The sequence below is a fragment of the Salmo salar genome, chromosome 24, assembly GCF_965601325.2.
Source record: "Salmo salar chromosome 24, fSalSal1, whole genome shotgun sequence".
In the NCBI taxonomy this organism is placed as follows: Eukaryota; Metazoa; Chordata; class Actinopteri; order Salmoniformes; family Salmonidae; genus Salmo; species Salmo salar.
Genome location: NC_138314.1, coordinates 44217704 through 44232500, shown reverse-complemented (window position 1 = coordinate 44232500; position 14797 = coordinate 44217704). Strand labels below are relative to the sequence as shown.

At 44.0% G+C, this 14797-nt stretch overlaps 1 protein-coding gene across 1 annotated transcript in view; it reads right to left on the bottom strand.

The window, feature by feature from the left end:
* Positions 1–14797, bottom strand: part of LOC145863991 (extracellular matrix organizing protein FRAS1-like) — a 32122-nt gene that overhangs the window by 885 nt on the left and 16440 nt on the right. Inside the window, exons 5-6 of the mRNA XM_082968768.1 lie at positions 9193–9327; positions 796–939 (exon numbers count right to left, since the gene is read on the bottom strand). Of these exons, the coding sequence (XP_082824894.1) occupies positions 796–939; positions 9193–9327 (279 nt within the window). The remainder of the gene's footprint in view (positions 1–795; positions 940–9192; positions 9328–14797) is intronic.

The following is a 14797-nucleotide window of genomic DNA, read 5'->3' as shown; positions in this document are numbered from 1 at the left end:
AATAAGTCTATATACAATGTGAGCAAATGAGGTGAGATAAGGGAGGTAAAGGCAAAAAAGTCCATGGTGGCAAAGTAAATACAATATAGCAAGTAAAACACTGGAATGGTAGATTTGTAGTAGTTTAGAAAGTGCAAAGTAGAAATAGAGATAATGGGGTGCAAAGGAGCAAAATAAAATAAATAAAATAAATAACCTTCAATAACCAATCATTTCCATTCTCAGAACGTTAATAAAACCTCCCAGGAAAACTTTCAGGGAACCACAGTAAAACGTTCTCAGAACCTCCCTGGAACCACAGTAAAACGTTCTCAGAACCTCCCCGGAACCACAGTAAAACGTTCTCAGAACCTCCCTGGAACCACAGTAAAACGTTCTCAGAACCTCCCCGGAACCACAGTAAAACGTTCTCAGAACCTCCCCGGAACCACAGTAAAACGTTCTCAGAACCTCCCTGGAACCACAGTAAAACGTTCTCAGAACCTCCCTGGAACCACAGTAAAACGTTCTCAAAGTAAAAATTAACATTCCCAGATCAAGCTACATTTTCACTTCTGTTCTCAGAACATTTAAAAAGCGTTCAGCTTTACCGGTCAGGAAACGTATGGCTTCGTTCCCAGAAATGTACTTTCCCACTACTTCCAAGGAACCCAATGTGCTAGCTAGGATAACTTCCACTGAGATATTAGAATTTTGTTTCCACCAAATTCAAATAACTCAATATGGCCGCTGGTCAACTCACCACAGAAGATATTGAAACTTTGTTTGTTATTCTAACTATAGGTTCATGCTCACCATAACAGGTGCCTTGTTGGATGTAGAAGCCTGATCCACAGTCTGGGACACAGAGTCCATCTCTGAGCAGGTGGGACGGGTCAGAACACAACACACACTCCTGCTGGCTCGGCCCCACACACACTGAACAGGATGCATGGCAACCTGAGGGAGGGAGAGAGAGAAGTGGGGAAGAGACACAGCGAGAAAGGAAAGAGAGGGAGAGAAAGAGAGGGGGAAGAGGGAGAGAGAGTCAGGGGGTAGGGAAGGAGAGAATGAGAGGGGAGGGGAAAGAGAGAGCGACAGAGAGAGACAGAGAGAATGAGAGAGAGAGAGAGAGAGAGAGAGAGAGGGGAGGGGAAAGAGAGAGCGACAGAGAGAGACAGAGAGAATGAGAGAGAGAGAGAGAGAGAGAGAGAGAGGGGGGGGGGGGAAGAGGGAGAGAGAGTCAGGGGGTGGGGAGGGAGAGAGAGAGAGAGAATGAGGGGAGGGGAAAGAGAGAGTTACAGAGAGAGAGAATGAGAGAGAGAGAGAGAGAGAGAGAGAGAGAGAGAGAGAGAGAAGGGGGGAAGAGGGAGAGAGAGTCAGGGGGTAGGGAGGGAGAGAGAGAGAGAGAATGAGGGGAGGGGAAAGAGAGAGTTACAGAGAGAGAGAATGAGAGAGAGAGAGAGAGAGAGAGAGAGAGAGAGAGAGAGAGAGAGAGAGAGAGAGAGAGAAGGGGAAAATTAATATGGAAGAGAATATGCACTGCTGGCCAATTCCAAATTCACACTTGACCATAGCTCTGTTGAGATATCCACATTCAGCACCTCTGTATGGATGGAGAAGCAGACCAAGAAGGGAAACAGCAACCAAAGCAGTATTGTCAAGATAACTTCAAATATTCACTGTGATACTGATTTGGTGAAAGAGTGTGTGACTGTGTGTTTTGAAAGGTATTTAAGTCTCTGATGCTCTGTTGGTCCCACTGGGATTCACTGGGAATAATACAGATGTCTCCCATGCCAATAAAGCCCCTTTGAATTGAATTAAATTGACAGAAGGGCAGTAGTTTTAATGAGGGCCAGTAAAGCTCACAAGGAGACTATTTAAACAGGGTGAAAGAGTGAGGGCTCTGGGGACCAACTGAGAGAGAGAGAGAGAGAGAGAGAGAGAGAGAAAGAGAGAGAGAGATAGAAAGAGAGAGAGAGAGAGAGGAGAGAGAGAGAGAGAGAGAGAGAGAGAGAGAGAGAGAGAGAGAGAGAGAAAAAAACAGTGTAGATGGAGGAGAGTCTGGTTAAATACTGTAAAATACTGAGGATCCCAATTAGCAAATGGAAACAGCTAATCTTACTGAGGTCCGACACATAACGAAAAAGACAGGGGGGAGGCGTCAACGGTTTACCGATAAGGTGCCAACGGTTTACCAAATGTAACTCAAAGATCCAAGAATTACTCCAGACTGTGAAACTGCTAGATTTGCTCTGCCTTTCTCTCTATTGACGTTGAACAGACCTTGGACTTAAACTGAACCCTTGTCTCACCCCGATAAGGTGTCAACGGTGAGGTGTGAACCCTTGTCTCACCCCGATAAGGTGTCAACGGTTAGGTGTGCATCCTTGTCTCACCCCTTGCCCTTATGCAACAAGAACAACAAAAAAATATTGTTCAGTCTAATACTACAAGTGTTGTTCAAGTAAATAGATTTTATGATGTCAAATTTTTGTACAACTTTTTTTTTTTAATATACTTTACCCCCAACGCCGCTTTGGATGGTTTTGTAATATAATCCATCATGCCATATGGAATCAAAAGCATTCTTCAAATCAACAAAACATGCAAATAGCTTTCCTCTGCTGTTCTGATGAACATGCTGGTTTATTAGTTTGTGTAGTGTGTGGATGTGTATCTGTTGCTCTGTGTTTGGGTAGAAAGACTGTTTGTTTTTTTGCTGGGAGCGTTACATTGTGTGAGGAAGGTCTGTATTCAGTCATTGAGAATACAGCATAACAGTTTCCCCATAATACTAGTGACACATATTCTCCTATAGTTATTAGTGTCTCATTTGTCACCTTTTTATACATGGGGGTTGTGAGCCACTGGTTCCAAATATCAGGGAAGCAGCCACTCTCCAGAACCAGGTTGAATAGTTTTAATAAGGCAGCCTGCAGCTCATTACTACTGTGTTTCAGCATTTCATTCCTGATGCTGTCAGGGCCACATGCCTTTCCAGGTTTAAGGCATTGTATTTTCTTCCAAAGTTCAGCCTAGTGTAATGTGGTAGTCGATTGGGTTCTGGGTTTTTTCTTAAATTTTGTGTTGTAGGGTGCTGAGTTTTCCTTGTATATTTTTGGGGGAGAAAAGTAAAGTCTTCTTTCAAAATTATCTTTCCAAATGTTGAATGGCTAGGTAATTCCTCTGTTTTCCATTTAGACTATTCCATTTCTTCTAGAATGGAGTCTACTAGGAGTGGGACTACAATACAGTCTCTCTCTCCCTCTGTCTCCGTCTGTCCGTCTCGCCGTCTCTCTCTCTCACCCCGTCTCTCTCTCGTTCCCTGTCTCTCTCTCTCTCTCTCTCTCTCTCTCTCTCTCTCTCTCTCTCTCTCTCTCTCTCTCCCTCTCAGAGGTCAATGCCGAAAACAGAACATGATTTTAAAAATATTAAACAAAAATGAGATTGTAGAATATAGTCAGACAACATAACAAAACAGTTTTTTTCTGAATCTGGTTAACAGGGGATTATACTGTATATCCCTGGCTCTCACAGACAAGCAAATGATTCTCTGTTCGTCTCGTATGAAGTTATCAGCTCCAGTAATTCTTGCGGAGGATACTGAAACCCTGTAAAGCCACACGAGGGAAGCTCAATTGGGTGTGAATTAATGCACAGTCACAGACATAAAATCTCTCCTGACAGTTCCTCTGTCAGTGTCTCTGGGGATGACCACAACATACAGTAATGTTACTCTGTTTTATACAACGGGTGGGTCTAATCCTGAACGCTGATTGGTTAAAACCGCATTCCAGCCGGTGTCTATTCCACAAGTTGCCAACCGGCTAAATCTATGATGTTAAAATGCCTATTTACTCTGTTCCATCTCACTGCACAATCCACTGTCTCATCAGCCCAGCCAGGCAATTTATACACTTGATCTCTACTATTAAAAAAAATATATAAACATTTCGTCACATTTCCTTTAGACTAACATTTTGCTTTCAACAGCGGAGATTTGTGTAAACCTTGCTGTCCGTCTCTCCGACATTTGCAGCATCTCTAGCAACCTTAGATTTGTGTCGGGACTATATCTTGTGGAAGGATGAAAGAGTATGAATAAATTAATCCAAATAACATTTTTAATGAAAATATGCCAATCATTATTTGAATATGTTGGTAACCCGTTGTATAAAAGTGATAATGCCAGAGAAGCCAGTGTTTGGAGGATATATTGGCACGGTTTGCTGGCCCTCGTCTCGGCCCTAACAACACCCGTGCCAATATCCTCCAAACACTGGCTTCTCGGGCATTTTCACTTAAATATCTCAAACACTCGTTTCTATGGGGATCATTACATACAGTAGTGTTACTCATATCTCTCTTTCCCAGGAGGAGGTGAGATTCAGTCACTGAGCTATTGTAATTTATTCTCCGTTGTTGAGAGGCATTATCGGGCCACTGTCTAAAACACAAACCCCTTTTGTGGTGCCACGATAATCACACCAACTCTTCACTTCAGAAGATAATGCTATTGTTTTAATAACATGATATACTATGAAATCCATAAAATACAAATCCGACTTTGTTTTTACAACTCCAAGCAGAAGAACCAGAAGAAAGAACCCAAGACAATTCTATTCAGTCCACTGATGACAACAGCCTTGCATAGCACCACCTATCTAACCCAGGGATGTTCAATGTCGGTCCTGTAGGGTCGAAAAACACTTCTGGTTTCAGGTTTCTACCTGGCAGTTAATTGCACTCACCTGGTGTCCCCAGGTCTGAATCAATCCCTGATTAGATGGAGATGATGAAATCCAGAAGTGTTTTGTCCCTCCAGCACCGTTATTCAACAGCCCTGATCTAACCTTATACCGCAGCATAACGATAAGATACATGAAAATATACTGTGTGATTTTACATTTACATTTGAATAATTTAGCAGATGCTCTTGTCCAGAGCGACTTACAGTCGCAATTAGGATTAAGTGCCAGAATTTGACTGCTGGCTGGTGTTCATTTTCCCAGCCTGACCCCCCACCAGGGGGAGGGCTAGACGGGCCGGAGGTCTTGTCCCCATTTCCCCCCCCAAAAATCCCCCAAAATGCCCCCCCCCCCCCATATCTCTTTCTTCAGCGCCACCTCACCAACCCTAAACATCAAACCCAATTTTGACGCCACCTCTATGGCATGCTGGCACATTTTGTGGCTTGCGTGTCTGGTGCACAGGCACATTATCCCCCTTGCCTGGTACATGCAGCACATACAGTCTCAGCCCTGGGCCCCTGGGGAAACACCCTAGAGTGCTGATGATGTAGGAATGGTCACATTCCGCTGCTGCTGAGTTAGTGAGACCAGGCTTTGGCCTATATGGATGATTGGGGTTTGACTGTGTACCTCCTTTATTAACTTGTATATCTTTCTATATTCTTGTGCTTCTGGAGAAATATGATACAAAGCGCATTTCTGCTCAAGTAGAAATAGTATCTAATTCAGGCTATGAGATATGGTATACCATATAAAAGGGCTAAAGGGGAACATACTGTACCAGTTTCCAGTAGATTTCAGACCCCATATCCTTTACACAGATATAGTACTGGTATCACTTATAGCCACTCAACATCACCGATGAACGCGTCACAGCTCAATAAACTCTCTCTCTCTCTCTCTCTCTCTCTCTGTCTCTCTCTCTCTCTCACACACACACACACACACACCACACACACACACACACACACACACACACACACACACACACACACACACACACACACACACACACACACACACACACACACACACACACACACACACACACACACACACACTCCTCCCCAGATGAGGCATGGTATTGGAGATAGCCCGGCCTAATCCGGCCTAATGGGCTTCACGAAAGCTGTGGATTTATAGACCATTAGGGAACGTTGAGCGGAAGGAGACAATTCCCATCTCGTTCATTAAAGAGATTCTTCGGTACTTTTGTGTACTTCTTAGACAGTAGTTCTGAAAAGTAGCACTCGAAAGCCAAAAGTGGGTCCAAGAAAATTGCGTACTACACTGTACCATGTCATTGCTCTGTCTCTCTCTGCTGTGTCCACTGAGTTGTTGGGCCCGCCCTGCAACCTCATTGGAAAACGCTGGGTAGGCTTCTTGCTAGCTGTCACTCAGGAGCTGAAGCTCATTGGCTAGAACTGCTAGGAGACGTGGGGGCAAATGTAGGGCGAATAGCGTGGACAGCTTCAAGAAAACAGCTTTCGAACTAGGGATTTCGTGGCTAATTGAGGTAAGACAGTAATTCTCCTAATAGAATATACATCTATGAACTACACATTAACACATTCAGCCCAAAGCGGTGGGATTAAAAAATCTGTTGTTATTCACCAAAGTACTGGAGCATGTCTTTAAGGTGTTGAACTAAAGTCTGGAGTTAGAGAGGTAATTACTGGTAGTGGTCTAGTGGGTCGACAATACAGTCTCTCTCTCTCTCTGTCTCTCTCTGTCTCTCTCTCTCTTTCTCTCTGTCTCGCTCTGTCTCCCTCTCTCTGTCTCCCTCTCTCTGTCTCCCTCTCTCTCTCTCCCTCTCTCTCTCTGTCTCTCTCTCTCTCTCTCTCTCTCTCTCTCTCTTTCTCTCTGTCTCTCTCTGTCTCCCTCTCTCTCTCTTTCTCTCTGTCTCTCTCTGTCTCCCTCTCTCTCTCTCCCTCTCTCTCTCTCTCTGTCTCTCTCTCTGTCTCTCTGTCTCTCTCTCTCTTTCTCTCTGTCTCTCTCTGTCTCTCTCTGTCTCTCTCTCTCTTTCTCTCTGTCTCTCTCTGTCTCTCTCTGTCTCCCTCTCTCTCTCTCTCTCTCTCTCTCTCTCTCTCTCTCTCTCTCTCTCTCTCTCTCTCTCTAAACAGAGGTGCTGAAAGTGCATATATCAACAGAGCTATGGTCATGTGTGGATATCAAATTGGCCAGCAGTGCATAATCTCTTCCATATTAATTTCCCCCCTTCTCTCTTTCTCTCTCTCTCTCTCTCTCAATTTCAATTTAACGACTTTATTGGCATGGGACAAACATGTTTACATTGCCAAAGCAAGTCTCTCTCTCCCTCTTAATCTCAATTTAAAGGGTTTTATTGGCATGGGAAAATTATGTTTACATTGCCAAAGCAAGTCTCTCTCTCTCTCTTAATCTCAATTTATGGGGTTCTATTGGCATGGGAAACATATGTTAACATTGCCAAACCAAGAGAAATAGATAAAAAAAAACAAAAGTGAAATAAACAGAAAAGAAATTACACTCACAAAAGTTCCAAAAGAATAAAGATCTGTGGTCTGTGTAATCTGAGGGAAATATGTGACTCGTTTCCAGTACGGCCACCTTGCTGTCCCCAGTCCACCTGGCCGTGCTGCTGCTCCAGTTTCAACTGTTCTGCCTGCGGCTATGGAACCCTGACCTGTTCACCGGACGTGCTACCTGCCCCAGACCTGCTGTTTTCAACTCTCTAGAGACAGCAGGAGCGGTAGAGATACTCTCAATGATCGGCTATGAAAAGCCAACTGACATTTACTCCTGAGGTGCTGACTTGTTGCACCCTCGACAACCACTGTGATTATTATTATTTGACCCTGCTGGTCATCTATGAACATTTGAACATCTAGGCCATGTTCTGTTATAATCTCCACCCGGCACAGCCAGAAGAGGACTGGCCACCCCTCATAGCCTGGTCCTCTCTAGGTTTCTTCCTAGGTTTTGGCCTTTCTAGGGAGTTTTTCCTAGCCACCGTGCTTCTACACCTGCATTGCTTGCTGTTTGGGGTTTTAGGCTGGGTTTCTGTACAGCACTTTGAGATATCAGCTGATGTAAGAAGGGCTTTATAAATACATTTGATTGATTTGATTTGTTACGCGTCACTACTTCTAAGGAGAGCCATTTGAACATAATATTTTTTAATATTTTTAATCAAAATGCATTTTTTTCACAGAAATGCCTTCTGGAATATTTAAACATTCATCTGCCTTATTAACAAGTGTGTATGCCATCTGTAAATACGAATATTATTTTTAAATTACGAGCCTATTTGGTTTAGCCATGGAAAAAGTTAGGAACCTTCCCGCTGGCCATGATTGGCTGAGATAATGGATAGGCTGGCCATGATTGGCTGAGATAATGGATAGGCTGGACATGATTGGCTGAGATAATGGATAGGCTGGACATGATTGGCTGAGATAATGGATAGGCTGGACATGCCGAGAGATGATTTCAGATTGGTCTACCATGTAGCCGCTTCTGTCTATAATATGAGCTGGTCAGTATGTGTAGGTAATACGCAATTGTTATTTTTTTTAAGATATCACGTAGTAGAAGTACAGAAGTGTTGTTCTCCACTTCCTGGAAGACCGGATTTTGAAATCAGTGGAATTAGAGTATGATAGCTAAGGATGTGGAGAAAATTCTGGCGTTTGATTGCAAACACCTGTCTCCGGATTACATCTTCAAACTAAGGGCAACAACGGCATCCGTGACAGAGAGAGAGAAGTGTCCATCCATGTATACTTGTAAGATAGTCTAGCTAGCTACATTTTCAGATATGACACATTTCAATTTTTTTTCAGAAAGTCGTTTTCATTTCAAGTTAAAGTGTACTTTTAGCTAGCTAGCTAACGTTAGCTAGCTGGCTCGCTAGCTAACATTACGTGTATGATCTGTGTAGTAATTGTATTCGTATCTCAGAGCCAAGTGCATTGCTAGTTATAGCCTAGTGTTAGCTAGCTAGCTAACATTGAACCTGGTGATTCGTCCAGGGTAGTAACATTATGAGTTGGTATTATGGTTCATTGTTTAGCTAGCTAGCTAATGTAAATGTCTAAACAAAAGACTCCACCATGCAAGTAACCATTTCGATTGAATGTTCATGATGTTACTGCGACAACTGTCGATAGGTTGTGTTCATAAATTCGCTCTGGCTATCTACTCCGATTTTTGTTGTTTTCTCATGATTTGGTTGGGTCTAATTGTGTTACTGTCCTGGGGCTCTGTGGGGTCTGTTTGTGTTTGTGAACAGAGCCCCAGGACCAGATTTCTTGAGGGACTCTTATCCAGGTTCATCTCTCCATAAAGGGCAAATTGTCTCTCTCTCTCTATCTAAACTCTTGCTCTCTCTTTCTGTCTCTCTCTCCCTTTCTCTCTCTTTTTCTTTCTCTCTCTCTTTCTCTTGTGAAGCTACAAACGATAAATAGATACTCACGCAGGCACTGTGTGGTGTCCTGGTAGGACCCCGGGTCACAGGTGGCCACGCAGTGCCTGTTGTTTAATAGCAAGGACCCCCCACAGGACGAGCACTCAAAGTCATTCTCACAGGTGGCACAGGACGACTGGCAGGCTGCAGAGGGAGAGAGAGGAGGGAGGGAGGTAATAGAGAGAAAAAGGAGGGATAGACAGAGAGAGAGAGCAGGAGAGAAAAAGTTAATTAATCCTCATAAACATACCACATTCTTTGTTGATGTTCATATACACAATGCCCTATGATGTCATTTACTGTATGTGATTGTTCCTGAATGTCAATACCTTTCACCTACGCCACAACTCTAAACTACGTTTCTACCCAACTTTTCTATCTGTGTTCATATTCACATTAGAGTGTATACATTTTCATACTGGTCCCCCGTGGGAATAGAATCCACAACACCGGTGTTGCCAGCACCATGTTCTACCAACTGAGCCACACAGGATCTGTAGTTGACTCTGACAACATGGACCAGAACACTGAGGAAGTCTCCTGTTCTCACACTAAGGTAAGCTGTTAAACCAAGTTGAAACCCAATTGGAACGTTCCCTAAAGTTGTTGGAACGTTCTCTGTTACCTGGGATTCCATTCTCATTCCGGAAAATGTCGATCCTCGGGGCCATGATTAGGCATTTTTCAAATGACGCCTTGATCCTCTGTCTGTCTGTCTGTCTGTCTGTCTGTCTGTCTGTCTGTCTGTCTGTCTGTCTGTCTGTCTGTCTGTCTGTCTGTCTGTCTGTCTGTCCGTCCGTCCGTCGTCTGTCTGTCTGTGTCCCCATTGGCACCCTATTTCCTTTATAGTGCACTACTGTTGAACAAGGCTCAAAGGGGTCAACCTTCCGATGAACAAGGCTCAAAGGGGTCAACCTACTGTTGACCAGGGTTCATCAAATTTTGATGGGCAGTTAGAACATGTCCAGGGCAGGAAGGACATACCTCTTCCAGGGTGCATATGGATGTCTGTGTGTGTGTGTGTGTGTGTGTGTGTGTGTGTGTGTGTCTGTGTGTGTGTGTGTGTGTGTGTGTGTGTGTGTGTGTGTGTGTGTGTGTGTGTGTGTGTGTGTGTGTGTGTGTGTGTGTGTGTGTGTGTGTGTGTGTGTGTGCCTGTGTGTGTGTCTCAGTTATGTTATGACATGTAGCTGTCCATCTCCTCTCTCTCTGTCTTTCTCCCTCTCTTTTCTACTGCTCTCTCTCTGCCTCACTGTTTCTACGTCTCACTCTCTCTGCATCACTCTCTCTCTGCCTCACTCTCTCTATGTCTCACTCTCTCTATGTCTCACTCTCTCTCTGTGTCTCACTCTCTCTATGTCTCATTCTATGTCTCACTCTCTTTCTCACTCTCTCTGTCTGTCTTTATCCCTCTCTATGTCTCACTCTCTGTGTGTCTCACGCTCTGTGTCTCACTCTCTGTGTCTCACTCTCTGTGTCTCACTCTCTCTGTCTCACTCTCTCGCACTCTCTCTGCCGCACTCTCTGTGTGTCTCACTCTCTGTGTCTCGCTCTCTCTGTGTCTCACTCTCTCTGTGTCTCACGCTCTCTGTGTCTCACTATCTCTGTGTCTCACTCTGTGTCTCACTCTGTCTAACACTCTCTGTGTCTCACTCTGTGTCTCACTCTCTCTGTGTCTCACTCTCTGTGTCACTGTCTCACACTCTCTGTCTCTCACTCTCTCTGTGTCTCACTCTCTGTGTCACTGTGCCTCACTCTCTGTGTCTCACTCTCTCTGTGTCTCACTCTCTGTGTCACTGTGCCTCACTCTCTGTGTCTCACTCTCTCTGTGTCTCACTCTCTCTGTGTCTCACTCTCTGTGTCACTGTGCCTCACTCTCTGTGTCTCACTCTCTCTGTGTCTCACTCTCTGTGTCACTGTGCCTCACTCTCTGTGTCTCACTCTCTCTGTGTCTCACTCTCTCTGTGTCTCACTCTCTCTGTGTCTCACTCTCTCTGTGTCTCACTCTCTGTGTCACTGTGCCTCACTCTCTGTGTCTCACTCTCTCTGTGTCTCACTCTCTCTGTGTCTCACTCTCTCTGTGTCTCACTCTCTCTGTGTCTCACTCTCTGTGTCACTGTGCCTCACTCTCTGTGTCTCACTCTCTCTGTGTCTCACTCTCTGTGTCACTGTGCCTCACTCTCTGTGTCTCACTCTCTCTGTGTCTCACTCTCTCTGTGTCTCACTCTCTCTGTGTCTCACTCTCTGTGTCACTGTGCCTCACTCTCTGTGTCTCACTCTCTCTGTGTCTCACTCTCTGTGTCACTGTGCCTCACTCTCTGTGTCTCACTCTCTCTGTGTCTCACTCTCTCTGTGTCTCACTCTCTCTGTGTCTCACTCTCTGTGTCACTGTGCCTCACTCTCTGTGTCTCACTCTCTCTGTGTCTCACTCTCTCTGTGTCTCACTCTCTCTGTGTCTCACTCTCTCTGTGTCTCACTCTCTGTGTCACTGTGCCTCACTCTCTGTGTCTCACTCTCTCTGTGTCTCACTCTCTCTGTGTCTCACTCTCTCTGTGTCTCACTCTCTGTGTCACTGTGCCTCACTCTCTGTGTCTCACTCTCTCTGTGTCTCAATCTCTGTGTCTCACTCTCTCTGTCTTTCTTTAACCCTCTCTTTTATTTTGCTCTCTCTTTCTAAGTCTCACTATCTTACTCTTCCACTCTCCCTTTCTCTTCCACTGCCCTTCACCCTCTCTGTACATCGATCCCTCCCTCCCTCTTTCTCTAACCATCTCTCTACACTTTTGACCTCTGCAATAAAATGGACACACCTCTAAACCCCTGATTGCTGAGCATGTCTTCACTTCACCTCTGTGTTACGGCTACTATCCACTACTATCCACTACTATCCACTACTATCCACTACTAACCACTACTATCCACTACTAACCACTACTATCCACTACTATCCACTACTAACCACTACTATCCACTACTATCCACTACTAACCACCACTATCCACCACTATCCACTACTAACCACTACTAACCACTACTATCCACTACTATCCACTACTATCCACTACTATCCACTACTAACCACTACTAACCACTACTATCCACTACTAACCACTACTATCCACTACTATCCACTACTAACCACTACTATCCACTACTATCCACTACTAACCACCACTATCCACCACTATCCACCACTAACCACCACTATCCACTACTAACCACTACTATCCACTACTAACCACTACTAACCACTACTATCCACTACTAACCACTACTATCCACTACTATCCACTACTAACCACTACTATCCACTACTATCCACTACTAACCACTACTAACCACTACCATCCACTACCACCCACTACCAACCACCACTATCCACTACTATCCACTACTAACCACTACTAACCACTACTAACCACTACTATCCACTACTAACCACTACTATCCACTACTAACCACTACTAACCACTACTATCCACTACTAACCACTACTATCCACTACTATCCACTACTATCCACTACTATCCACTACTACCCACTACTAACCACTACTATCCACTACTATCCACTACTATCCACTACTATCCACTACTATCCACTACTAACCACTACTAACCACTACTAACCACTACTATCCACTACTAACCACTACTAACCAGGACATGATGCTGACAGGATGTTAAATACCAGGACATGATGTTGACAGGATGTTAAATACCAGGACATGATGTTGACAGGATGTTAAATACCAGGACATGATGACAGGATGTTAAATACCAGGACATGATGATGACAGGATGTTAAATATCAGGACATGATGATGACAGGATGTTAAATACCAGGACATGATGCTGATAGGATGACCTATGTTATCAGGAGGTCAAGAGGCTTCCGGTTCCGGTGGCATGCACTGAAGGACGTGGCCTTATCGTGGATTTCTTTTGCAAAATGAATAAGAATTTACTGACTTCTTTTCTAAAATTATGAATTTTAAACACCATATTAAGGTGTGGAGCGTTCATTGTATGACAAGAAAAAACGAGCAGGTCTATTTCAGATAGCATAGTCTGTCCATTCACAATTCACCTGTGGGAACATGGCACCTCTCAACACCAAACAACAGAAAGAACTGTCTGCTAATATCCGAGAGATTGTTCATGAGGAGATTACCTCTGCCCTTCAATGAATCACTCGCATTGCTCACTCCTAAAGTGGAAACCTTTTCAACTAAAGTGGAAAGTCTGGAGAAGGCATGCCAATGGGACAGAGGTAGGTACGACTCCATAATCTGGTGACAGCTCAAGCTAAATTAGAAGGGAGCAATCAATCTCCTTGAATCGTTATCGGGGAGGGCTCTGACCTTTGCAGAGAAGAGGATCAGTATCTACCCAGATCTGAGAACTGCTGAAACAGAGTGAGACCTACAACGAGGTGAGATCCCAGCAACGTCATCTAAAACTAAGATGCAGCCTCATCTACCCTGGCAAAACTCGTTCTGACCTTCCAGAACACACAACACGCTCGTTCTCCACTGCCAAAGAGGAGGCTCAAGACTTCTTTGAGAATCTCACCAATAACACCCAACACACAAGGGGACAAGCCAATAGATCAAGGCTAACTACAATATGTCTGGCTCAATACTCAGGTATACCATCCATGCACAATCACAAGGCATAGCTTCGGGCTATAATGCTGCCCTCAGCATAAGATAATGATGAGGACACCCCTTCAAGTAAATACAATAAACAATATTAATATTAATACTGAGTATTGTTCTTTGTTATTATCATATTGCCTGTGGTCCAGGACCTGGTTTTCCCAAAGGATCCTATTCCCAACGATGTACTTAACCTAAGATGCTTCTGGGAAACCGGACCCAGGAAATGAATACAATGATGACACCACGCCAATTAATGAACAATGGACAATATAGTGAGGCTTTACACAGACTGGAGCTACTTCCTGGTCGGGCTACAGCGCATTGAATCACCGCATGGGAAAAAGATGGCAATAAAAAAAGGAAGACATTCAACTAGATTACTTTTTTTTTGGGGGGGGGATGCTACTGCTAAGGAGACATTGCCAATCTCATATGTGCTACTACACCGTATCTTTTAGTATTTGTCTTCCTGTTGATTGCTGTTCACCTTCGCTTTAGTGCAGGTTATTGAATTTTTCTCCCAGGAAGTACTTGGCCCACAGGCCATGACGAATGTTTGTGAAGTTCTAGATGATAGACAGAATTTCCTGCCCATACCCTTTCCGTTTTCTGTATATAGCACCGCGCACATGAATGATTAATAAAAACGGAGGGCAAATGTATTTTTAAGGTGATATAAATCATATTGCTCAAAATACAGCCACAGTATGTTATTACTACTACAGCTACAGTATGTTATTACTACTACAGTATGTTATTACTCCTACAGTATGTTATTACTCCTACAGCTACAGTATGTTATTACTCCTGCAGCTACAGTATGTTATTACTCCTACAGTATGTTATTACTCCTACAGCTACAGTATGTTATTACTCCTACAGTATGTTATTACTCCTACAGCTACAGTATGTTATTACTCCTACAGTATGTTATTACTCCTGCAGCTACAGTAT